General features: G+C 41.5%; 1 protein-coding gene across 2 annotated transcripts; it reads right to left on the bottom strand.

Annotated features, from left to right (window-relative positions):
- Positions 1–337: 337 nt before the first annotated feature.
- GPRIN2 (G protein regulated inducer of neurite outgrowth 2) lies at positions 338–27,695 on the bottom strand. 2 transcript variants are annotated; one of them, XM_030951402.1, is made up of 2 exons: positions 27,564–27,695; positions 338–2,464 (listed from the first exon to the last, which is right to left on the bottom strand). In XM_030951402.1, exon 2 carries the CDS (start codon positions 2,446–2,448, stop codon positions 649–651), a length of 1,800 nt encoding a protein of 599 aa, XP_030807262.1. In that variant the 5' UTR covers positions 2,449–2,464; positions 27,564–27,695; the 3' UTR covers positions 338–648. The 2 variants fall into 2 exon arrangements, with proteins under 2 accessions (XP_030807262.1, XP_030807263.1); XM_030951403.1 differs by lacking the exon at positions 27,564–27,695 and adding an exon at positions 16,571–16,581.

Genomic DNA, 27,695 nt, shown 5'->3' with positions numbered 1-27,695 from the left:
ATATTTAGAGTGTAATTCATCATAACTACAAACTAATTGGAAAGTTGATGGAGCATCCTCCAACTGTACATGAGCTTGCTAAAGGAAGAGTTCAGACTAGCAACACTGAAATTACTTCACAGTTATGTAGAAAAAAGCTACAATTCTTTGTCATAGATCATTACACAAGTTTGTTATTTTGTCTACAGTTAAAGCAGGTTTATAGTCAGGATTATTAAATTAACAGCAAAACAGCTGCCAAAACAATTTAAAGGAATGTAATTTAAAGCTAAGAACTTTGATTAAAGCATTTTTTCTAACCCTAAATTATTAAAATACAGAAAAAAGTCATCATTATTTCAAAAATATGTATCATTAAAAAAGAAGTTCCATTCCTTACAACACAGTTTAAAACTAATGTAGAAGGAAACAGTGCTACATTAAATACAGTCAAGAGCATTTGGATGGCATTATATAAGTGTAATCTTATGTTTTCTGTGAGATGGTCCAGCCATGGACTTCTCCTTGCTTTAATGTATATTTGATGATCACTGAACTTTTCCCACTTATCCTCATGTGGGTTGTCCACATATACTGTGTTCACACTTAAGAGTCAGCATTTATGTACAATTTAAAAGCAGCACAGCTTTCCTAAACCTGCAGCTGTGCTCACTCCACTGCCGTACTGGAGCGAGCACAACAGCTTGGGTATCTCAGGGAATGCATCATTGTTCTGAAAGGCCTTTTTTTCACAGTTTTTTCAGGGGCTGGCTCCTCATTATGTTTCTCAGCTGCCTCAGCAGGCACTGTCTGGAACTGTTCTATTTGAAACTCGAGATGTTTTTGAATGGCTACCCCAAGGACTTCTGGATCCACAGATGCCCCATACACTTCCCACGTCATTCCTTCATCATCCCATCTCACTTCACGAACTGGAGATTTGGGGGCCTCCAAGCCTTGCTCCAGGTTCACCTCTGGGAACACGTGTGAGTGACCTTCTGCTGCAGCTGCTGGGCTTGTTGCCACCGATTTGCATTCCATGGTTGGAAGAGTTTGTACCTCGGCATCTCTGCGCTCCAGAGCCGGTTTCAGGCCTTTGGTTATGTCATTCATAGAGGTCATAGTCCACATATCCTTAGTTGTCACTGCCACGTCTGCACCTTGCTGGCTGCTCAGAGCAACCTGGGCAGCCTTGGCTTCTGGAGGAGCTCTCTCCTGCGGAGCAGGTTGCAGTTGTTCTTCAGGAACGTTACAGCACTTCAGGATTTTCTTGGCATCCAGGCCCGATTCACTTACTGAAGACACCAGCTTAGGATATGTCAGAATGTCAGAAGCAGAAAAGGAATGGAAGTAGCCAGGTGCTGTCTGCTCTTTTCCTGTCTCACTGACAGAGCACACCAAGCGTGGAATGAGCTGGATGGATGGAATGGGCACGGAGTGACAATAGGCCGGGATGGTGGCATCTGCCTTCAAGGCATCCTGCCTGAGACTGCAGGGCCCCACTGAGTTGTTGTGAACCGTCATCACCATGGGGGAGTAGGCAGAGTTTGGAATACTACCATAAGTCAGACCACCATGAATAATCCCAGGGGCTTGACTGAACGTTGTCCTGTTTGGAAAACTGTTTCCAGGCATGTGGGGTCCTAGAACAGCAGTGTGAAATGTGCCAGGATCTGTGTAAACAGTGGTGTTACGTGGAATACTGCCACTGTCAAAGGTATTTGTGGGTACTTGTTGGTCCCTAGGTATGACTGGAAGATGAGTCACAAGGTTTTGATAGTGACATGTATTTTGATTTGTTTCTGATCCATATCTCTGCATTTGGAAAGACATCCTAGCCTCTGGTGGACCATGCCTGCAGCCAGAAGAGCTGAGGCTGGAGTGAGTAGCACTGCTTTCTATGGTTTCTATGTGAGTGACATGAGTCTGCTGTTTGCAGCTGCAGGTTAGGTCTGAGTGGCTTCTCTGGAGGGCAGGTCCTGATTCTTCCATTTTACACATGCCTTGCTGGTGAACAAAGCAGGCTGAAGAAACATTCTCAGCAGTGCTGCTCTTCACACACATCTTAGTGTCCCCCACTCCCCAGGATGCTGAGGATTGTTCAGTGACAAGAACATGGTTTGTACTCTTAGTTCTTCCCTCTGAATGGTCATTGGCTGACTGGTCATTTATAGTTTGGACCTCTGATCCAAGTCCCACCATCCCAGGCTGTGAGGAGGACCATTCAGGACTCTGCACACTCCTTGCATCACTCCTGTTTTCCAAGATATGGCAGATAGTGCTACTATGGCTTTTCTTCAGCTCCTGTTTGTTTTGCCTTTCCTCTAAACTCCTTGAGTGCCCAATACAGGCCAGGTTTGAGGAGCTCTTGGACAGGGGGTGACTGTTGACATTCAAGAGACTGTGACAAGTAGAACTTAGTGAGTCCTGGTAGCAATGGGTGTGCAGCTGGTGGCTGTCAGATGACATGGCAAAAAAGAGAGATCTGCAAGAAATGGTGGAAAAGAAAAAGACACAATTTAAGTAGGAAATAAGTGTACTGGAAACTATAATCTCTACTGACCTTCTGCTTGGGCTTCTTGCCTTCCACAATTCACAAGTACTTCCTAAAAAACACAGTACTCTAGTCTAAGTGTACTCAGACCAGTCAGTTTCCATTTTTGCTTTCTCCAAAGAGTTTTCCTCCAAATTAGATACAGGACTTTTTAAAATTCTGGTGAGTTTTTTTCCCAATTCATAAAACACAAAAAGAAAAAAAATCCTCCTTGGTTTCTATCTTTTAACAATAACTATCTCAACATTACCAAGTATCATCTCCCCAAATTCACTGGAGCCCTTTTTGGGACATCCAGAGATGTCATGTAACTTAAGCAAAGGCAGAAGTATTTTCCAACTAGATAGTTTTTCACCACAGTGGTCATTAAGCTAATGACATTAACTGTATCATCAAAACAACAACAAAAAAAGTTTAGCTTTTAGTCTCTTGACATCGTCATTTCAGAAGTGATCCAGTCACTGATGGAGCTTTTAAACCTTGAAGCTGCAACAACTGAACAAGTTCTCCTTTTCCCCACACCTTTCCTAACAAGCTTCTTGATATTTCATGTTACAAGATCACTGTTTTAGTCCACTGTTTTCCCTGAGGCCACACAAGTGTACAGCAGGTATGGACAAAGTCGTTTTGACCCCCTGTGACAGAGATGACATGAAACCTCTGCCAAGCCAGTGTGGGGTCACTGCCAGTGTTTCCAAAACAAATAATGCTGGGCAGCACTCCAGCTTGCCCTCACCTTTAGCACCACAGGACTTGGCTGCAAAGAGGGACCCAGTGAAAGGCTGGAGGTGAAATTCCCCTCTCTCTGTAAGGAGAATCTGAACCTCAGCACTGCCTCTGTTAAGGGTGTATGCGCTGGGCTCAGGCTGCTCACCTTTGCAAATCCACAAGTCCATGCTGGCTGTGGAAGGTGTGCACTCATGATACCAGAGGCAGGGTAAAAATGAAACAAGAAAATCTTTAGCCAAAGCCCTGCAGTTCTTCTGTCTTTTTTTATAGTGCACTCAGTCTTTTTTTTTAGCAAACCCTTGTTTCTATCAGTTGGTGCAGTACCCTAGACATTATTGACATCTATGTTAGCAGTTTCACATCTGAGGGGAGTTATGATTGAAGATTTTGAATCTCACCAGATTTAGAGATCCATTTTTGCCGATTGAATCAGATCTTCCTCTGATTGACTACACATACTGCCTTGCTGTCACAGAGGTGTTGCAACACTTGTATAATTAAAGGTATTTTAATATGCTCATATATATCTATATCTACCCACACAAATACGTATGTCTTTTCTACGAGAACTCACTGTGTTGAACAGAAAGATCCAGAATATTTGTGCATTGCTTCCAGGCCAAGTACTACCACACATTTCATTCTGCAGATGTAAAGAGTGAAAGCCAGATTTTCTCATTTTAGACAACTTTCCCTCAGATATACTTCATGCACTCTGCCTCCTTAGCAGGTCTCTGACAGAAACCTGCACAATTTCCTGTGCACTATATCACTAAAATAAAAATGAATGTGTGGAACAGGAAAGGTACATACACATGGTGACAAAAGCACTCTGCAAATGTCACAGGGAAGTTCACTCCTACCATCAAGGACACCATGGCTGCAAGGGCTCACATTCAGCACTCTCATATGTGATCCTTTTAAAGTGATATTTTACAGGCTCCAAGAGTCACATACCAGCGTAACAGATAAGAACATGCCTTTTGCTCCCTCTGCCAACCAAGAGCTCTACAGCTGATCCAGGTAGCTATCAGTGCTTGTAATTAATTCCATTTCCATTGTAAACGTCAGCAGGCTAACAGGCTGCAATTTTCCCATCACCTGAAATCCACTTGTGTTGGCTGTTTTCCATCATGAAATGAAATTGAGCATGACAACATTAAAAATATTAATATTTGCAATCACATTCTTACAAAAATTCTCATTGGGGGTTGTGTATCAGGGACTTGTGACCAGCAGCAATATCCTCTAGTACAGGGTTGCTCCAATTTGGATTGTAGGCAGAAAAAAGGTGAATTCCCATCCTTCATACATGTTACCTCTCCTGCAGTCACTTCTGCACATGAGTATAGTCTGTCACAGGGTTCAAAGGAGTCAAGAGGATTAAACACCAGAGCAATAGCTGCCTACAAGGTGAAAACCTTACATTTAATCTCTTTAAAAGATAACACCTGCAAAGGCTCTCACACACACCTGGATGAAACAACACTTACTAATGGCAATCCTCAGACACAAATATTGAGACTCAGATGAAAGGAAGCTTCAAACATATCCTGTTACAAATTATATAAGGCTGTAGGAAGCTTGAAGGGCTCTCTTACAAAGTTTACAGCACTCAAATACCTACATGTACACAGAAACCAAGGCTCTGTTTTCTTTCTTTATGTAGCAACGGACATGGCTGCAGAAGCCTCTGTAACTGAAATAAGTGATGCATTTGAAACTGATTTGTCACCTCACACCCAACACATTCAGATGGATGAAACAGACCAAACACAGTGACATCACTGAAAGAAACAACCAGGGTGATGCTGGCAAGGAAACCACCAAAGAAAACAGAATAAATTTATTTTTGCCCCACTGCAGGTGAAATCATGACTGAACATGGGTTGACATGACATATATTACACATGTACATGCAGAATATTCTAACCAGCTACTCCCAACAGCATCTCAACATTGTTGCTCAGACAGACCAGTGTTTCACACTATCAAAATTGTAATAATTCTCCTATGGCCTGGGGCCTTCCCAAACTCTGCATTTCACACAGGCACTGCTGGCACTGATTGCTCAGGGTGCACAAAAACCCCTGAGAAGAGGCCCAACAGTGCACACACACCTCCTGAGGTGCCAGACCTCCCACTGAGCCCAGGGGCCAGCCCATGGCTTCTGGGAAAGGCTGGGAAGCAGAGGGGTCTGGATGGGCCTTCCCAGAGGGGTGGGTCATGTACAGAGAATGAGGTGCCAAACTTTTTAAAAATCCAACCCCAAAACATGGAACCTTTTCAATGTCACAGCCATGCAATTCCTTTGTATTTTGTGAATCAGCTAATCAGGAATGGATTACCCACATGAGACATGGATAGAAGCACACTGATTTTGTGGGTACACAGGCACCCAAACTGACTTTCTCTGTGCGTGCTGGGCAGAGAAGACTGCTTGGTTTAACTTTAATTTTTAAAATGTAAAAATATAACTTATAGGAAAGGAATTTTACTCAAAAATATCTACTTTAAGTTCTGAGTCTGTCTGAAATATTTTGATTTGAAAGGAAATTCATACCTGAAAATCATACCTGAATACGCAAATAAGAAAGTATGAATTTTTGAGGCAGATATTCGGCTATGAATATATAGAAAATTGTTAGACAAGCAGAGAAAGGATTAGGATAGAAATGGAATTAACATCCACTATTTTTGGCTTAGCTTCAGATAGCTTATGAGGGGATCTAGGCTGCTTTCACTAATTCCACTGAACTACTTTAAAGCAACAAATGTGTATTTTGCTATGACTTATGATTAAAGTTTTGACCTACTTAATGCACCAGTAAATTTAGTCTCAAAATATTAAATACAATGTATGTTATCAATTGAAAGACATTCATTGTAAATTAATTATGATTCTAAAATCCTTCGGTATTTTTGTACTCCAGACAAGTACTTTAATTGAAATTCTGACAACACTCTTATCTTTTAGTTTGAAACTGTTCCCCCTTGTCCTATCTGCCCATGAAAAAGTCCTTTTCCCTCTTTTTTAAGAACCCTCATTTAGTACTTTGTTACTATAGGAAGTTAACAGACAGTGAGGCAGTGAGAATCACCTGATATGTTGAACAACACAAGTTAGCTGCAGAATTTGGGAAGCATCAGAGAAATGTAATACTATTTATTAGAAATATGCATGCAATGCCAGACACTTCTCTAAATCTTCCACAGTTATTTTTTCTTAATATAACTCTGATGGTCAACCCACAAGTCAAGAAGATTTGTAGTAATGACTGCAGCTGTTTCACCCATCTTCACTTGGCTGATCATACAAGAAAAAAAAATTCCTTAATTTTATGCTTTTAAAATCAACATTTGACTGCAAAATAAGTCATAAAATCAAATTCAGTTTCAAGGGTGAGAGCATCAATATGCAAATGTGGAATTTGGAAAAGCTAAACAATGTGATCCATATCACATTTTTGGATGATGATTTACTTTTGGGTGCTGACCAGGACCCTCCATGGCAGCACTAGCCCTTTCAGAGAAACACTTTCTGAGAAGTGTTAAGGGGTTGCAAGGTCTTTGTCCTGAATTTGCTCCTTCATTTGCATCATTCTGGCCCTACTGTGCAATAATCAACTGCACAAAGCAAGCACAGAATTTCTGCAACACCAAAATCCAAGACAAACACAATTATATTTCATACAAGAAGAATAGTGTCATTTTAATTAACTTAAGGAATATACTTGAATAGGAGGCTGCTAGATACAGGTTCTTAACTCTATTTAATCTTATTACAAACACCATAAATAAATTATAAATTAAAAATTTATAAATTTGAAATTAAGAGCAGTTTATGGCTAAAATGATGTAACTTTAATTACACCCTAAGGGGCAGCAGTCACTTAGCCATAAACACTGCTGACCCCTGCCTGGGGCACAAGACAGCACATTCAGGAAAACCTGCATTTCTGCCCCAACAGCCAAGCTCCCTCAGGTACCAGAAGCAATTCAGTATATTCACACTGGGTTCTCTTCAGGCCTGGTATTTTACAAGCAATGTGGCCTCCTTACTGCAATCCATGACTAAACTTCTAAGATACATGTTTAATGTGGGAAAATAACGTAACAAGGTACATCATCTAATATGATATTCATTTCTTTTAGAGCTGTACTAATTTTAAAGAAACTTATACCATCAAAATAAAAAAAAAGTGCACACTTATGTCTAAAATTGTCCTTGCTTGCCCACATGGAAAACTACTTGCACAAGATAAGAAAGATCTGGTTTGCTTTAGACAAAGATTGGCATGATAGCATTATGAGATCTGATGGCCTCTCCCTAACTACTACTACTACTGAAGGAAATAGTTCATTAAGAGTAATCACTAACATTTACATTGGGGAGGAGTCAAACCACTCGAAAGGCATTGGCAAAACAGGATTAACCATGGTAAAAAGCTTAGAGATTCAAGTGTCTGGGATTAGGAGTTTTGTTGTTGCTGTTTTTAATTGTTATTTTATTTTGGTGAGGTGTAAGTGAAAGGGATAAACAGAGGAGTTACAGCAGGGGAAAAGATATCACTTGTCAGGGAACATAAAAAAATGTCTCTAAATTCTGTCAATACAAAAAATAATTTCTCTAAATTCTGTCAGCCAGATTAATAAAGACTCAGGTTGAGACCCCAATCACTTAACCTTTAATCCATCATCTTTCTGTAGGCTTTCCATTTTGGAATAGCATTATAAACAAACCATGCCTTGTTCAGTTTAATCTGCTAATGCCCTTTTGTAAATATTTTCTATCATCCTAAGTATTTCCAAGTAGCAGCCAGATCTACAGGACAGGCTGGCTTGGGCATCCAGAGATACCAATAGACAAACACAACAGACAAGTGCACCCTGCATGCAAAGGAATGGGGTTGTTTCCCAGTTCTGAACTGCAAGAGGCACTGGGGACAGCTGGGCCATGGCACTGGGACCATAACTCACAGGGAGGAGGGGGAGTGCACTAGGTAGGCTGGAAAACATGAGAGCAGGAGAGCTGTGACCCTCAGTGCCCAGCACTGCCAAAGCAGAGCCCTTGTACCTGAGGCCCTCACTGGCCACTGGTCACAGCCATTAGGTTCTGCTAATTACTGCTTTGGCTGACAGGCTTTCCTGAAACACTTCTGTCTTTTGCCCACCCTGTGCTGAGCACACTGGGCAGGTATCTCTGCAGTGACTGTGACAAGACTCAGAGAGAAGAGCCCCCTTTACCCTGAGTGTTAATGAACCTTGGCTCTCTCCTTCCTGAGGCACAGCAGAGATCTCCTCCCCAAACACTGAGGGTGCCATGAGTGCCCTGGTTCTTGCCAGTGGCCTCAGCAGGAGATAACAAATGAGTTACCACATCAGAAAATGAATAGATTCCAACATTTGCCCATGCATTCACCTCAGCGTGGAAGGACAAGGCCACAGTGCCCACAGTTATCCCAACAGCTTGGAAGAGCCATGCAGGAAGGTCAGCATTCTCTTTTAAGGAGCAGGGACAGCCCACAGCCCCAGCACAGCCTGAGCAGAGCTGACAACTCTGAATCCTAAAGATGAAAAAGGCTAAAATGAAAGTGTCACAAGAGAGGAGCCTGATAGGGATGAACCAAAGGAGACAATTTCTGTGACACCTTCAGCTGAATTCCCAGGAGGGACAATTCACAGGCTGTAAATATATTATTGGAAAATCAGAGAGAGAAGCACTCTGTCACAAGGGAGGCATGTGTTGGACCCTGTCCTGACACCACCACATTATTTACTACTGCAACATGTGGCATCTTCTTTGCCACCTTTTTTATTTAATCATCTATCCCAGAAACAACTTCAAAAATCTCTTGGACTTCATTTTTTTAGCAGAATTTTATGAGTGAAACATTTTACTCCCACTATATCCCCACGTGGAGATCTGCCTCAGCATACAAGCTACAATATACCCAACAAGAGATATTGCAGAGTCATGTTTTGATGCTCACTTTTACTGTCTGACAGCTCACTTCTTTAAAGCTCATCTATTCAGTTAGAAGACTTAAAACTTTAATTATAAATTAATTATGATGACATGGTCACTTAATCAGCTGTTTTCACCAGCTGGGACTTAAAAAAAATCAAATATGACAGCAGGCAACATTGACCTAGAATCATGCTTACAGTGAATAGTGCATGCCTAAAGAAGTGGTATATTAATATAATTGTCTTTCTGGCTTAAGTGGAACAGAATTAAGCAAAATGAAACTGTTAATTCAGATGCCAGGATTATGCTGCTAAGAATTGATGGCTACTGATATGCACTGGTATTGCAGAAGTCCTGTGACAAAAATATTTTACAGTTTCTTTAGGAATTAATCTTTAATGTAGAAAATATGCAGTGGTCTATCCACATTTAGATTTATTTCGGAGACAAACACTAGTGAGCCTTTTCCTCTTCACAGCAGGGGATCAAATCCTATTCCTTCACATGTTCCAGCTTGGTGTTGAACAACTCATGCACCTCAGAGCTCCACTTTTGTACCCTCTCTGCTCAGCCCTGAGCACACCAGCTTCAAAGCAACCCCACTGACCTGGAACTCTGAAGAAACACATGGCCATAGCTTTGCCCAGTAAGCCTCTGCCTGTCAGAGGCCCAAGCCTACCAATGTGTGAATCACAGCTTCCTGGGCAGCAGCATGAACCTAAAAATCATACAGAAAGCCAGAAGCTCACTTACAGCCTCCTTCCAATCTCAGAGTACAGCTGGATACCAGTACAACCTGCACAAGAGGCCAGCAGTTTGCACATCCAACAAACTCCACCCAAACTGGCTACGTGGTTTGAATATCTACTTGCAAATTCATGAGTTTTAGTGGAAAATATTCAAGTAATAATTTTTGCTGTTTGCTTGAAAGCTTAATAGTGACAGTTAGAGGGAAGGCACAAACTCAGCTTTATCCCCCCTGCCCTGTGGACATCCCAGCTTTGATGGCACTGCACTTCTGTGTGAGGGCAGTGGGACACCCCTCCCTGCCAGGTGAACACACCTGTGACAGCCAAAGCTGTGTCCCAGCCTGTGTCAGAGGGTGCACAGTCTGTGTGTGTGCTCTGTGCTGGCTGCAAGGAGGCAGAAAAGCACAGAGCTGAGCCTAACATGCCCAGCCTCCCCATAAAGCTCACTGCCTTGCCTCAGTGTTGTGCCAACAGAGATAAAAGCTTTACAACCAGCTGCAGTGGCAGACAAAGGAAGCTCAAATCTGCCTTAAGAATACTGAACATACAAACATAGCCACAAGCACAGCAGCTTTTCAGGTTCACATATCATCCTTAATTGAAGGATGGCAATTTCTACAGCAGCATCAAACAGCAATAATGGTGATATAAACAAAGGTCTCCAAACATCTCCATTAGGATAAAGACAATAGATTTAGACAATTAGATTGAAGGATGCTTCACCAAAATAATTAAAGATGGCTCATTATTCTTCAACATGTGATAGCTGAATGTCTTTCCTACCTAGAAAAACCTGGAAACTTACCTTTATTGCTTGTTGCCCTGTCTCCCCCTGTGACTGAACACCATAAAAGGCCACAAAATCCCCTTCAATTCTTTATTTAAATAAGAGCATTTATGAACTGTATGGAAAACCTTGGAGAAAAGAAGAATTCAAAAACACAATTCATCTACCTCTAGAAGCTGCTCACAGTGGTGGCAGATAAAAGACTAACTTTGACATTGTGGACTGACAGAAAACTGACTTCCAGAACTTAAAACCCAATTGCTCAGTAATTAGAAAGAGGAAACAATTGCCTTCTAATTCTGTCTGCGCTCACTGACATAGTGTATGACCTTGAGCAAGTCATTCCCTTTGTGACTCAGTTTACTCATCTGTGACTCACAGATTAGATGCAGAAGCCCCTGATGTAGGTATTTAAAGGCTTAATTCATGATTGCAGAGCACTCTCAAATCCTAGAATAAAAGATATTAAATATAAGATGCTGAAGATAATGTACTCTGGTGCTTCTTTTGTAATATCTGGATTGGAAGAAATAAATAGTGCATCTCTACAGGAAATTCTTGTTGCACTTGCAGAAAATTCACCTTACCAGTAAAGGTCAGATACTATCTGTGCTTCAGAAGCATAAGTTTAATGCATCCCCTGCAACTTTCCAACATCATGAGCACAAGTAATCTCAAGAATTTCAAATACTCAAACCCAGCAGAGTTTCTCAGATTAGGTGTTGTATGTATAAACTCTCTATATAATGGGCATGCTGACAACATGTACATGGTATATGCATGGTATGTTAAGGAGCAATGATTGATTATTATAAGCAGCTTCATTAAACTTTCTAAGCAGAGTTGTCACAACTGCAGACCATGTTGTCTTGCAGTGCCACATGTACTTGTAGGCTTTTATTTACTAGGGTGAAGTTCTCATGAAAAAGAGATTCTGTGACTAATTTAAGCCTTCATTTCATACTGCAAGCTGTCTTTTATATATCCTTAAGCTGGAAAAGAGCTGGCAACATCTATCCAATGGCCTGAGTATTGAAAAGAACTAAAAACGGGACTAGCTAATCATATTTCATAGCATTAAAAGGTGCTATTGTAGTATGAGGTAGCCTTGAAACTATTTAAACAAGGAAAATGAGAAGGGGAAGTTTTCATTTCAAACTTGGTGTTTTGTCATAAAAAACCATTATGTCAAAATGCAATTTCTGTCTCCCAGAAAATAAACTGTCCCAATTCATCTGTGGTCAAATCAGACCCATGTGGGGAACTATTATCTATAGTTTTCAGAGAACATCTGAAAGTGATGAAAGGAACACTTCCCTACTCTCTCAGGACTGAGAGAAGAAAAACATTAGAGCTTGGTTAGGGGAGAGTCCCTGCCTCCCAAGGCTTGATACCAGAGACTGTAAGGAGAAAAAACCCAAGACAGAGTAAAGTAACAGCCCAAAGCAGCAGAATAAAGTTTGCGAATACTTTGTCAAATTCAAGTATGTGAAAGAGTTCCTCTAGAACTAATGTTTACACCCTACTCTTTGTAAACAAACAAATTTCCCCTCCTCTCAGTTAATCTCAATCATAAACCAAGCTGCAGAAGTCTCTACTTTCTTATTAACATGTAATAATGTCAGAACCACAAAGTTTTGAGGTATAAATTTGAAACAACTCAAGAACCACAAGACAATTCATCTCCTGCCATCATTCAGGTCAAGGAAGATCCCACCTGTGTGCCATGGACAACTAGAGAATAACTCCTCAGGCATCTGCTGTTAACTGCTAGCAACAAGATACTGATTATAAAGAATAAAGGCTCTGCTACAGGAATCCTTTGCTTTTCAAACATTGGTTTGCCATATTCAAGACTCACACAGACGGAACCCTAAGAAATCTGGTCAGGCCTCACAGCTGTCTCTGCTTTGAGCAGGAGACTGGAATAGATGAATTCACAAGGTCCCTTCAAAAATGACTTTTTTTTATTCTTTTCATAAATAGGTGCTTTTATCCCTTTGTGCCAATGAATGTCATGTACCTTCTCAACCTGAGAAGCTGAAATGTGCAGCCATTTTGCAATACTGAACCACTTTTAATTGATTAGTGGAACCTGTACATTTTACTGAAACCTGAGTACCTTTTACTGAGACAGGAATGACTTTGGAAAGGAAGCACAAAGGTGATCTATAGGAAAGAGGCAGTGACTCCAAAAGTTTCTTTCCAATCCATTAGCACTTCTGTTGTTACTAAATCAACAAAATCACTCCCCCCTTTCACAGTTTAGAGGCCATTGAGAACCAAATAAAACTGCTATAACAAGATGTATGTTTTTCCTTGATGTTTCAAGAAGCACTGATCTACCCTGCTCAGTCATAAACACTGAACTTTCCCAGCAGATTCTCTGCAGAAAGCAAGAATTTAAAAATTATTTTAAAAAAAAAAATCAGTTTATGAGAGCTAGGGTGGCTTTGTGCATTCATCATCTCTCCAATTTCCATGGCAGGTTTGCTTAGCTTGAGCTAGAAAGGAGTTGGATCTTTCACTTCAGCTCAGATGAACTGGTGTCTGTCAGTCTTCTGCACTGTTGACTGGAGTAAAGCTCTGCAAGTCAAATGAAGGTCTTACAACTGCTCAATCCCATTAACCTTCATTTGCACACCTAGGTGTGCCCTTGCTAAAGCTTAATTAGCAAATATTCTGCAGATGGAGAAGACTCCTGCTCCTTTCTGTGCTTTGTATGAAATCCATACTGTGCACAAGTCAAGCCATCATCTTGCAAGAACTTCCCCACACAGGGACAGGCCAGTTTAAAGGTGATCTTTCCTATGAAGCTTTTTTTGGTGCAGAATGATGCTTGGCTATAACTCACATGCTTAATGCTCACACACCAAACCAGGAAAGACCTGGCTGATGTCAACTTCATTTAGTTGGCCTGACCCAATTCCCATGCTCTGAGTGCATCTACCTGAGCAGCCTCAAAGTGATTTTTTTTTGTGGTTCCTGTTGCTAAAGATAATTTCTCAGAATTTTAACAGCTTTTCTAAATAGAAGAGGCCATATTCTTCCCAACAATCTCCTAAGCAATCTTAGCAAATACTCCTAAAGCAGAGCTCTTAACATACAGATGGACTACAACTGCACAGCTATAGATTAATTCAATTGTGATAAGGCATCCATAGGAAATATTGCATCATATTACCTTAACCAGAGAAAAGCTCAGCAGTATCTTTCAGTTCACTGCCTTCTCATTGTATCTCTTGTGCAGATATTCCTGACCACTGTACTCCAACATTTCTTTTCATTCTCCCCCTCATTTTGCTTTTACAGAAAAGACTCTCTCTCACAACCGAAACACTGCCCCCAACCCCACCAGAAAAAAAAAGAAAAAAGGCTATTCATAGTTTGTTTAATTCACATCCTCTAGAATCTTAATATCCCAGAGAGATACTGTGTATGCGTACAGCTTTACTGTTTACACCAGTTAAAAACCTCTTATTTCTGTACAATGAAGCTGCAAGAATTAACTAAAAGGCCAGTGCCTGCAGTCCCTATGGTGTGGCTCATGGCCATGGAAAATGATTTAAGAAAAAAAAAGAGTTCAAGGCTGTCCAGAAAAGTAAAGTGCAACATCATTTGCAGCCTATGATTCCTGCTGGACTGTTGCTCTTGGGCCAAAGTGGTTTGAAACCAGAAGCAATGAAATATCACACACACCTGCCAAAGATACTTGCTGCAACAAAAATATTGGTATGATAACAAAAATAAGATTTTTTTTTCTGATTCATTGGAAAAAATACTTGCAGAACAAACATCATTAACAGGTATCTTTCAAGTCCCTAGCCTTGGAAAGCATCATTCCTAGGCTGCATTCTCCTGCAAAACGTGTAACAGTTTGCAATAATCAAATACAAGGGACCAGAGTAAAGTACACTGCATCCTTATCTAAAAACATTAACTCCAGGGCAAAGGAATGAGCAATTTATTCTCTCTAACCTCCAGAAGAGTCCACTGGAGAAGAAACAGGACTTTGTTGCTGTTCTGCTCAGAAATAAGCTGCCTGGAGTCAGGTGTAGCAGTATCTCACTGGTACAAGCAAATACCTCTGCTCATCTGCAGTGGTTAAAAGCTACCTCAAATTTACCCTAACAGAAAGAAATAAAGAAAATCTAACTTCAGAAGTCTAATGATCCTCAATAACAATTCTCTTCTGTTTTACTCTCCCTCATACATTTTTATTTTCCAAGTGCAGTTTGAATATACATAGTTTACTATGGAAGGAAAAATGTGGACTTGACATAGTTATCTGATGGAAATTTATCACATTTTGTATTATAAACTAACTCTGACACTACAAGGCCATATACAATTTACTGCTCTTGTTTAAGCAGCCCAAAATAACTGTCAGATAAACTAAATTGCAATTCCAGCTTTCCCTGGAGTACAGTTAAGATAAAATGTCTGGACAATAAAAATCAACAAAACCTGATAAGTGGAGAAGTGTTTATGGAGTAACCAAGACATGGCATGAAAACACAAAACCCTCATCTAATCCACCCTCCCGAATGAAAACTTCTCAAAACCTAATTGTTTTACACAGAGACTCGATGCAGAGGTCTCTAAACTCAGATCTTACTACAGCTGATGTCCTGCAAACGTTCAGACATACACTAAAACATGCAAACAACCATCTGCAAGCTTTCAGCAATCTCTTGGGGCAGGAAAGCCACTGATAGTTTTGTATTTTGTATGAGATTATTACTTAGAAACATGAGTCAATGGGAGAGGTAGATTTTGATCTATATAAGGCCCATTTCACTTATGTCAGAGATCAACACCTTGCAAAATGTATTTATTTTATCTTTTCTTTCCCTTCACCTTTCATGCTTAGAATTCTCTAAATGGAAATAACTGCTTGCTCCCCCCTCCCTTTTCCCTCTTCTCCTAAAATCCAGAAGTGCATCAGCACAGACTCTTGCTTTTAATCACAACATATACAGAAAATAGTCTTCTACTTCTAAGGATTCTGATATAAAATATTAATCTAGTGACAATAAAAAGCCAAACCAAACCAAATTTGTGACTTTGGGGAAAAACATGTTTTGGTTTAAGAGAAAAATTTCATTTGCCATTTTAAATAGCAATTGACTGTTTATCTAGGAAGGTAAAGTGCAAAACAAAGCTGATCGGCAGAAAGCACTGAAATATTCCTCAGATTTTTCTAGTGTAGGATATTCCTAAGAATTTAAAAAACACAAGGTATACATGGTGGAAAGCAGTAAGGTAAATGATTCTCTGGCACATTAGTACTAAAAGGCAGAAATTTAAAGCAATAAAATTTACACTTCTCTTATTTTTAGTATCCAAACACTAACATGCACACAAGAGATAATCAAAAAGCATCTTCATAAACTCACAGATGTGCAGAGGAATAAGATGAACAAGCTTATGGGGTTTTTCTCCCCCAGAGAAACAGTGATATGTATACTCTGGAAATAATTACTATAAGACAAAAACACATACACATGAAAGTGAAAGACATCAGCACAAAAAACCCACCTTCTACAGAACTACATTAAATTCAGTTAAAGCTCAGAGTCATAGTTCCCATAATTTCAGAAAAAGAGAAAGCTACCATTTCCTGGGATTTTCAGTACAGCTATCAAGCCCTGCTGCCAAGACAGCACTTACAGCAGCCTGGCTCTGTCTCTGTGCAGCTCCTCTCCCTTCCCTTCCCCTCATCTGCTTTGTTACTCTCCTGGCAAAGCGGAGAGGGCTCGGTGTCCTTAGAGGAGACAGAGAACTGCCGTGGTCCTTACCTTCCCCCCACTCAGAGATTGCACATCCAGCTTCCCTGCACAAGTTACTTGGAGGGCATTTAAAAACAGATGCTCAGAAATCTGAGGAGAACAAAAGCCCAAGGAGTTCAGATTTCCTCTCCTTGATCCGCCTGATGCTGTTGACACTAAGGTGAGCATATGAGAAGGGGAGGGAGGTGGGACTGTCAGAGAGCATCAGAGGCAGGAGATTTGGAGATGGGGCTCCCTCTGCCTCGACGTGGCTCCCCCCTTGGCTGGAGAGGAAATAAAATGGAGCCTAGGAGGGAGGGAGAGGGATAATCCTGCAGCTTCATCTGATTAGAGAAACTGGGCCTGTGCAGAGCTGGCAATGCCGCCGGGGAAGCACAGGCAGGGGAGGCACACAGGGGCAGGAAGAGGAGGAGCAGAGGGGGAGGAATAAAATTGTAAGGGTTAAAGGAAAATTATGAAAGGTATACAAAGGAGCTGACTCCTAGGCCAAGGCATCCTGGTATGTGTTCAATATCAACCCTCATATAAAGGTGAAATCACCAGTAGGAAACACCCATTGCTTCTGGTAGTGTGGAACAATCAGGAAGAATACAAATCAAACCCCAAGCCCAGAATACATCCATCCTGTGAGCACAGACTGGGAACAAGGATGTACCCATGGACTGCAAAGAGTGAGATTGTTTGTGCTGAGCAGGGAGAAATGGAAAAAGCAGTATGCTACAGAGAGATTCTAGATTGTGCCTAACAGGACACAATTTAGAAACCATTTTCTACGACAAGCCATTTTCCAGAACCTGTTTCCACTTACTTACACACATCTTAGTTGAACCAAAGGGACTTTCAAGGAGCTCATGCCAACACACACATTGAGGAGCTTGCAGCTGAGGCTGCCCTCCCACAAGGCTCCCACTTGTGCCACCCCCTCTCCCACAGCTGGCACAGCCATTTCTGGGCTCACAGGTGCCCACAGAGTGTGGCCATCCCCACCCCTGTGGTGCTGCAACCCCCAGGGGATCCCAGCCTGCCAGAGGCTGTGCCAGCAGGAATGCTGTGTCCTCACCCTCAGCCTGACACAGGGGCTCAAGCCAGGCACAGGCAGGGTCCTGGGGGTGCTGCCATTGAGCATCCCCCACCCCCATCCTCACCCAACAGGAATATCTTGCCTTGAGGAGACAGGCACACAGCCCCCAAGCTGCCAGCTGTGACCTGGGGTGCATCAAGGAACATCAAGGACAGACGTGACCAGAGGAGTCTCGTCCCATCCACAGTGGCCCATTTTTGTATAGAATCTCCTCTTTTGCTCACCTTTATGAGGGGCTGCACTTCAGTCCTTTCCCAAGGATCGCTCCAAGTTTCCACACTGTGAGCTGCTTTTATTCCTTTCTGGCCTATTCCCTCCATTTAGAACTTGACACAAGAGAGGGCAGTTGGATCTCTAATGGAACAAGGAGATGGATGCCAAAACATCAGAAAAGAACCCTTTCAAGTCCTCTTTCTTTCTGTTCAGGAAGCAGTTAATAATTCTTGTAAATCACTCCCAGCAGTTCTCAGTTTGCTCCTAAGCCTTCACCAATACCCTCCTATCAGGCCTAGCTCAGCTGAGAGAGGGGGATCAACCCCCCTCCCCAATGCTTTTAGGAATGTACAGTTGCTCCCTGAGTCTTCAGAATGGGCTCAAACCCGGTAATTTCCTTCGTGCTTCCAGGCTTTGTTCCTAAGATGCACACCCCCACAGAGCCACTGAGCAATCCCACCCTCGGGCTGCAGGTCAGGAAGCATTTGGGGGGTTAAGAGCCATGCAAGGGTCAGCAGCAGCTTTCTGGTTGCATTATTGCACCTGCCATGTGTCACAGCAGTGAAGCAGAGTAGGCACTTGCAGTCAGCTCTTTGTGCTGACCTTGACATCCTTCCTGCCAGGCTGGAAACAGAAGTTCATTGAACCCATCCCTTCTAGCACATCCCTACAGCATTCCTGCTGGCCCAGGATCATGGCCAGCAACTCTTCCCATCCCATGGTCTGGGACTGCAGTGGTGCTGCAGGGAGAAGGCAGCTCTACATCATCTTTTTTTATTCCAGCCAAAGACCTTTATTCCAGCCAGAGACACATCCCTGGCACCTGTAGCTACTTCAATACTGTTCCAGTGCCAGTGGCCAGCCATGGAACAGCTCAGTATGACCCTTCCACTCCCAGGCATCTTCCAAATGAGTGCCAGGTTGCTTAAATGACATCCCAAGAACGTAAAGAAGATAAAATGAGAGGACAATACTGCACTTAGCTTTTCCCCTAAACCCTTTACAGAATGGACTTGAAGGGCTTTCTTGTCCCAGATTTTCTCTGTCCAGAAAGGTTGACTGCTTTCACTGAAAGCATCAAAATGTGCTTACTGGAAGATACTGGTGACCAACTTTTAGATCAACAGGTCACAAATCTGGGCATCCACAATGCAACTGGCATACAGCTTTCTCATTCTACATTTGATGAGAAAATGTATAAAACTGCCTCAAATTCAGATCTGGAGAATTTATTCTTGTATCTTTCTTTAAGAAAGTTGATAGTTAAAGGAAGCTGAGAAATCAGTAGCCTACAGATCCATTAGGCCAAAACCAGGCAATGCTGAGGAATCTCTTTTGAGGAGAAGGACAGCATTATTTTTCAAGAGAATGATTTCAGAACAGTTCTGCCACTGTGGCTCAGCCTGACTAGCATTCATGTTTTCCTGAGAACTCCACCCAAGGCTTAGACATGTGAGAATATGCATAATTTCATGAAATTAAAGTCCTACGCCTAGCCATGGAAGAAAGCTTTCAAAATTACTGTTTACTGATTTGGGTGCTTGAGGGTCATATGAAAGCAAGCCACCAGCCCCCTGACTTTGAGTCACCTGGTGTGAGGAGAGGCAGTCAGCTCTGCTTGCCTGCTGAAGAAGGGCACCACCCAGGCAGAGCTTTGGACCTGCAGGCCAGCTTTTGTCAGTCTCCATCCAGGCAACCAGGGCTTCTACATTCAAGAGAGGAGAAGTCCAGGCCAAATCCAAAAGCCCTTTATCTAACCTAAAATCCACTGGCACACTTTGGCTATCTACTCCTCTTCAGAAGAAGAAATGGGGTAGGAAAGCCATCCTGATTGCTTGGTGCCTCCTAAAACCAGGTACTGAAGCCCTTCTCTCACCCCTTCCCATGGTACTGAAGCCCTTCTCTCACCCCTTCCCATTTATAACCCCACAGTGTTTTCCTGCACTGCCTGGTCTGCTGTCATTTAGAGCAACTTTGTCCTGCCAGGTGGCTGACCTGAACCCACCCAGACTGTGCCTTCTGAACTCCTCCATCAGCCCTGAACCTGCTCAGCTCTGCTGCTCTTTGTGGGGCAGGTTGGAGTGCCCACAAACACTGCCTGAAATTTGTTTACATTTCTGTCTGGAGGCTCTGTATGGAAACCCTGCAAGGCTGATATTTGTTGTCTGTTGATTCAAAGCCACTTAAGCCAGTGAAACTGCACCTTCCACCAGGCAGATTTTATCTTAATGCATTTCTGGGATATATTCTAGTCTTCCACAATAAGGCAGCCCTCCAGGAACAATATGCTGTCTTGTGGGTAACACTGCTCATTTGCCTGAATGTCATCTGCCACAGCCAATTTGGATCAGGTTTTGGATTTCTCCATTGTAAAGTATTTTTGAGTGTTTCTGAAGAATAACAGCCCCTTAGCATAGTCTGGGAGAGCCTTCAAGAAAATAACTAATGCACCATGGGCAAATTTAACTTTTTCTATGCCTATAACCAGTCAGAAGCTCTCCATTCCACATACTACTTTTCCCTTATTGAAATTGGCATTCTGTATGCAGTGCCAGTTTTCAGTTTTTGCTTATATTGAGACACCCAAAATAATTCCGGTCAGTCAGGTGCAGGAGCAAGTGTTCACACATGCACTCAAGGCAACTGAAATGCACTGAGATGGTTTAAAAACATGAAACTGACCATCACCTTCCATTTGACATAAACAGCAGGGTTATTTCTAACAGAGTTCTATAAAGAAAGCAATTCTGTCAGGTAAGTGATATCACATTAACTTCAAACTTTCCAACACATCCAATTAATCCCCACAAACATCATTCCATGAGGCTATGTGCCACATGTCTAACATATCTGTCAACCTAATTTGTCTATAAACACTCTATATAGAGTTTTGGGCATAAATATAAACACTGTATAGAGTGTTTCTGTCCAGCAAGCTTCATGACAAGTTCTGCTTCTTGTACCTGGGAGAAGACAACTGCTGGTTAGACATCCCAATTATAGCAGGCACAGTCTCTGAATAAGCCTCTATTCTGCAATTTTATTTTTCTCTGAAAAGGAAGATGATTTGTGTGGGTTTGTCTCATAAAGTCTCCATGAAATTTGCCAGGTCACCTACATTTATCTTCATTGGGAATAATGCTGTAACACTACTGACATGACTTTTTTCAAGGAGCAACATAGATGCACTTCTCTTCTTTGCAGAATTAATCTTTTTGAAAGCTGTCAGAATTTTTAGACCTGTGAAAACTGGTGGTTTTGAGCTCTGTCATCTCCTTTCTTTTTCATCTTGGATATAAGAGCAGCTTTCTCAACAAAGCAGACCAGTTCTTTTGCCTTTATTTTACCTTGGCAGTTAGCGAGGCAGCCCACTGATAACAAACAATGTACTTCAAAGACTTAGCAAATCTCTACAAAGCACTATTTTTAGTTTGGTTATCAAACAAATAGAACAGTAGCTTATGGAGAATGAAAACAAGCTCCCTTTTTAAAGCATATTTTGCAATAAGCCAAAGATGATATTGCACAAAACCTTACATCTCCTCTTAAATCAGGGGACTATCACATGGACACTGCTGCTCTATTTCTCCCAGCTGTCATTTCCTCCCATGCACAGCCACTAGAATGTCTTCCCTACACTTCTTTAATATCCATTAGCAGAAAGCAATAAATAATTGCACCAAAAAAACCAACCCTTCAAGCCAGTTTTGGGGTAGCTTTAAGCTGCCTTTTATGCAATAAGGGCTTTGGCCTTTTGATAATTTAATCACATGTTCAGCTTCACCCTACATTTGTTTGCAAGTCTTCCATCTGTTCTGTACTCTCAACTGACAAGGAGGGAAGCCAGGACCACATAAGCAGGCAGGGCTCCCAGGGCCTGCTTCCAGAAAAAAATCCCACTGCAGAACACCACACTTTGAAAGTCACCTCTAATTCTCTCCTTATGTCACTCGCCCACCAGGACACTCCTGCAAGTTTGAATCTGACTTTTTTTCCAAAACTACGTTCATGTAGATACTAAGTGTCCTTGGTTTACTTTTGCAAATAGTGTCATTAAGAAAAAAATTACTTGGTCTTTGAACAAAAAAGTATGAGAGTCTGTTCTAGATGTTAACTGGTGCCCAGGGCTGAGGGCTATGAACAAAGCCTGCTGTAGAGAGAGTTTGCTTTACTCAATGGGAGTGAAGCATATAAATAAAGACTTGAACTCTGATGCCTCAATTCCCACATGTAAAATGATGAAATGAGATCAACAAGAAGCTGGGAAAAGTGCAAAGAAAAACACTACACAAGAGGAAAGTTCTGCAGCCTGAGAGCATAATTTGCCCTCATGCACTTTGAAAAAAACGCAGCTCTGCAGCTCCAAGAAAGGATTTGTTTGCCCATGTGACCTGCAATATTCCCAAACAACTCAGACCACAGCCATCCTAATGTCTCATGTCTTGTGAATCAGCTCCAGTCCACTCAAAATTCCTAATCCAGACTCCCTTACCCTGGACAACAGGCCTGGGTAACATACCCATCCTCATTTCTTCCCCATGCAGCAGGAGCTGCTTATCCTGGTCTCCCTGACTTCATTCAGGATATTCTGAAGAGAGAATATCATGGAAGGAAGAGGGGCAAAGGCTTCAGGAAAGTTGGGGGGAAATTTGAAGAGGGCCTGGATCTAGTCCCTGGGGCTGCCTATAGTGAACCAGTCATATAAGAGGCACAATGATCCTTGGTCAAATGAAACAGAATTATTGTACAGCCAATACACCAGAGTGACATCCCAAATTAGACAGGAGCTGAGAGCAACCCCACTGTATATTAAATAAGGCTTGCTGCACTAAGCCCTAGATTTCAGAGCAGTCCCACAGCAAGAGGACAATGCTAATTCATATGTATCCAGTGTCAGAGGCACTCCAGCAATATGGAGTGTAAGCCCCAGGCTAGCTCTGCCTGCAATAATCTGCAGGCTTGACTCTGTGACAGATTGAAATGCAGTAATAGTGTTTATGCAACTAATTCTTGTTCTAATCTATTAGTTTATGTAACCTTTGCTCATGGACATACTGACTCATAGGTCTCAGGAATCTAAAGAAAATCTCCTTTAACTCTCTCCCATCCTTCAACCTCTGTTGCCCAATAAACAGGTGGTCAGAGATCTTGTTCATTCTCTTTGAGGAAAAATTATGTTGGCAATAGAAAAAAGGTATCAGTTAAATTTCTCAAAACCAGCGTACTTCTCCATGCATACCAATGAAGTCATGTAATAAGCTCACCTGTGATGTGCAGGTGTCCTTCAGGTTAGCATTTCCAGCCACAGCATGTACCATTTGAGCTGGGAAAGGCACAGCAATTGTTTGCTTAGCTCCTACAGAGAAAAAATACTGCTTTCTAGCATTTAGACTTCTTTTTTCCTGAGTAAAGCAAGGCAACAATATCTGTGTCAGTGACACTTATTCTTCCTAGCTTGAAAGATTTATTTTCATCCTTCTCATATTTCTTGTATTTCCTAGAACATTCTCACATCTATTTTAAGTGAAGAGCTAACCACAGGAACAGTGTGCAGAATTGCTTCTGCGGCAGTCACAACTCTAACGATTACCACACAAAACGTGCCCACATCAGCTTATGTTATCCCTTTCTGCCTGGGCTCTAATATGGGTATTTGAAAGGACTGGAGTCAGATCAACCCTTTTTGAGTTTTTTGGGCTGTGGGGTTTTTATGTTTGTTTGGGTGGTTTTTTTGGGTTTTTTTGGGGGGGGGAATTGTTTGTTTGTGGGAGGTTTTTTGTTTTGTTTTTTGGGGGGGGGTTGGGGTTTTTCTGTTGTTTGCCTAGGTTTTCTGGGGTTTTTTTTGTTACCACTGGAATATAGTTCACACAACTGCTGCCCTCATGACACTCATTGAGTACCCTATACCTGATTTAATTTCTAACCCTTTGTATCGAGGATTCCTACACAGACCAAACCTGATTGATATCAACTGGAATCAAAAGTATTTGGAGCCAAACCCCATGGTGTTGGGTGTATTTAGGAGACATAATCATGTATTTTTGATGCATGCTGGACACTACCAGTACTAGATAAATGCTCTGTAAATGGACCAGGCATTCCTCATTACTTGTCACAAAAGCAGTGTAAGAATGGGCAGAACGCCTCTTTCCAGTAGTTCCTCTGCTCGTGGAACGGTGCCCCAGTGGATTCCCAGTCACACTGAAGCGTTTGCTTAGGCAGAGCCAGGAGCTGGGTCCCAGGGAGGTCGGGCGGTTCCAGCACCGCCCTGTGGGGCCCCTCGCCAAGGAAATCCAGCAGGGACAGCCCCAGGATGGCGCCCGCTGGCCCCCTCCTGGCCACTGCGCAAGGACAAAGGCATCGCTCACCCACGTCAAAGAACCACTTCATTATATGAAAGGCTTGCTCTTTTTTTCCTGCAATCAGCATTTCAATTTTTTATTCTTACATCTTTGACCTTCAAGATCTCCCTACAGTCTTTCCCAGGATTTTGAGCAACGCTTAATTCTTTTTAAACACAAAAATGTCTGGGATGACACCTATAAATCTGCTGCTGCTATACAGAGAGCAGTTTTAAGTGCACGTGCCTGAAGAAACATCTTTAAGTTAGAGCAAACAGATATACAGCTTTCAGTATCTGATTCCAGATGAAAATGCTTCTAAAAAGAAACATCACCTTTTGCTCTCAGTTAAAATTTTGCATCCCCTAAGGCTGTACCAGTAAGGGCTGTATTACACATGGTGTAATTGCTATGCCACATACGGGATTTTGTGCTTCCCTGCAAACCTTAAGATGGATTAGTGTCTACAGATTTACCTGCCTGCTCAGCAATCCCTTCCCATTTGTCTAATTCACATTATGTCTGGCTTAAATTCATTATTCCTCACTCAGAGAGGATAAGGCTCAGGAAAAACTGTCTAAAATAAACACCAGTCTTGCCTTAGAGCAACTTCTGTTGTTCACTACAGCTGTGTGAACAGTTCATTTTTCATGTGTACACATACAATCTTGCAAGGTCCTGCCAAAGTTTTGGAGTTTAGATTACTCTTATCAAGGCTGGGAAGTGTACAAAACTGGAACAGAAAGTCAGATATTGCCCCCAAAAATCTTTCAAACCATGCCAGCCAGAGCTACACAAGTAGTTTTCTCTGTGAAAGTCTCTACTTGTACATATTATCTCTGAACTTTGAGTTTATTAATAAAGTAATTTTAAAAGGAACATTTTGTATTCTTATTTTCTTAAAACATCAATAGCCAGCTAACTTTCTTAATGCAGTTTACATTACAAAAAACCCTTGCAACCATAGGAACACATTCTAGTAAAAGCAAACCTGAAATTCCTATTATAAAACACAGAAAGGAAAAGTTATTAGAAACGAATAAAGTTCATATTTTTCCACTTTGCTTCATATATTCAAAAAAAAGTCACCTTTAAAGAACTTTTTGCTTTGCTCTACTACTTGCACCAAAGCCCCGCTTTGGACAGGAGGTGGTGCTATAGTCTGTGTAAATTTTGTTATTAGGCAACACTAACAGCTAAAGCTTACTAAAAGCAAAAGGAAAAGGTAAAAAAAAGAGAAATATTCTAAATCCTGTAGAAGTGCTGGCATGCAGACTTTACCTACAGATGCTTTCATATCAGTAGGTATTCTGTAACAGTGCTAAGAAGTTTTGTAAGAAGGCACTAAAATATTTGTGTCTGTCAAGGCAAGGATTTCAAATACCTAGCAAAACATGATTATCAAACCATGGAAAAAAAACCCGTCATGCACAGCTCTGGGCAAGCTGTAACAGTTTTTATGTGGCCAAGCAGCTCTGGGCCATGAGGAAACTGATGGAACAGTGGAAGATTTTTGCAGCTCCAGTGAGAGCATTCTGTCTGTCTCTCCCGGAAGAATATCAAGGTTAGCTGCAGGGTCAGATTTACTGGGCCAAAATGAAATGCCAAAGTAGGAATCCAAACCCCATGCCTCGGTCAACGCTCTTTCCCCCTTCTCTACTTTCTTCTTTTGCTGTCCTTCTCCTCATGCCCATCTAGAAGCACCAAACATGGCATCTTCGGAAGATGTTTTTCTTGCTGTCCATGTTGCCCTGTCTCTATCCCCATTTTCCACCTGTAACTTTACTGGGAGAGCTGTTCTGGATTGCAGTCTGCTTGACAGTGACTACCATCAGTGGCCAAGCTGAGAGAAAACAATTGTGGAAGACTGGTTCCCTTCAGGCTGCACTTCCTCTCCCGTTCTCATTTTTTCCTTTGGAAAGGAAACGAACAAATCACTCCCAAATGGATCCAAGGGAGATTTTCTAAGAAAGTGGATCTTTCTTTCACATGTTCCTTTCTGAAACTATCAATTATCCATAGCCTGCTAAAGCCAAGAACTAGGTGTCAGACCAAGGCCAACAGCAGATTGTGGGAGAAATTCTTATCTCAGTTACACAAGTCTGGATCTGGAGGAACTCCAGTTATTAAACAATCTATAAAATTAGGATAACAATAAGTATTATTTCAAAAAGGTTTGTGATGGTTAACTACCAGTAATTAATGCTGGTATAGAAATCAGCCAGTGGTTGCCTGGAAATGAAAGGCACTATAGAAATTCTAAGTACTCATTATTTCTGCCATTTGCAATTATACTTTTCAATGTAATCTATTTGTTGCAGTAAGGATGCCCATCAATGCTCCCTGCAGATCTCAATCTATTGTTCCTGAATAATTCACTGGTCTCAATAACATTAGTTCACATTTAGTTGGGAAAAAAAAAGTTTACCTCTTTCTAGATACCATTACAGAGGAAGGTATCACTTACATGAAAGTCAAAATTCCCAAACACAAGGGAGTGGGAGCTGAAGGCAGAAGAACTTGAACATATTTCACTTGACATGGATGAACTTGAAGATCATTCTATGGCTGCAAAATGGGATTTAAAAAATAAATTAAAACCCTTTTATCGAATGGGATCTGTTGAAGCTTTAAGGTTATTAATAAATTATAGTAGGAGTTAGACTTCAGTGTAAAATGATGGTATAATTACTTATCTTTCTAAAGACCTATTGATGCTTGTGATCCTACAGCTATATCTTCTTTAATACTTCTCTATCCTTTATCAAGGGATGTTCCTATAAACAGATTTAAGTAATTACATGCAATCAAATTAATTGTAAATCAGAACTGGATAAAAGGGTTTATATGTCAAGTAAATATTCACAGATTTTTTCAAAGATATCCAATTTAAAAAATACATATGTTGAATTTCACCCAGTCTAGTGGGAATTACATGAATATATGATAAATTATTTGCTGTTACTTAGATAGGTATCAAATGAGCACTGTGACATCCCTGTTTTTAAGGTAACGCACTTTTTAAGGTAACGCATTTTTAAAGTAGTCTTTTAAAGCTCAAGGTTTGACTGTGAGATGTCCCTGGATAAGGACACCAAAAATGTGTATGTACAAAATATGCACCAGAAACACTAAATATAGTACAATATCTAGGTCCACAAAACATGAAACTCTTAGCTGTTCAGGGATTTAGGCTAAGAAGGAGGCTGCACTCAGAGATAAAGGAGGGTATATTGTGTTTCATGTCCTGTATTTATTCTGATTTCCAGCTGTGGCAAGAACTCAGCACAGAAAGACTGGAACGGGGAACTTCACAGTGGAGCAGAGAATCAAAACGAAAGCTCCCTGCCCAACAGCTTTGCATTACCTCCTTCCACAGGGACTTGAGGAGGGCAGGATCTGCCCCTCCAGGTCGCGGTGTCCTATCCCGGGCTCACTGAAACAGGAGCTGAATCAGCAGATGGTTCCTGGGCATGGCTTCCCAGATGTCCAAGCTCCC

The sequence above is a fragment of the Camarhynchus parvulus genome, chromosome 6, assembly GCF_901933205.1.
Source record: "Camarhynchus parvulus chromosome 6, STF_HiC, whole genome shotgun sequence".
Taxonomy (NCBI): Eukaryota; Metazoa; Chordata; class Aves; order Passeriformes; family Thraupidae; genus Camarhynchus; species Camarhynchus parvulus.
This window is presented reverse-complemented; position numbering and strand designations above follow the sequence as displayed.

Excerpts from the sequence above, each read along its gene's own strand:
- GPRIN2 (XM_030951402.1), bottom strand. The coding sequence starts at position 2,448 with ATGTCATCTGACAGCCACCAGCTGCACACCCATTGCTACCAGGACTCA.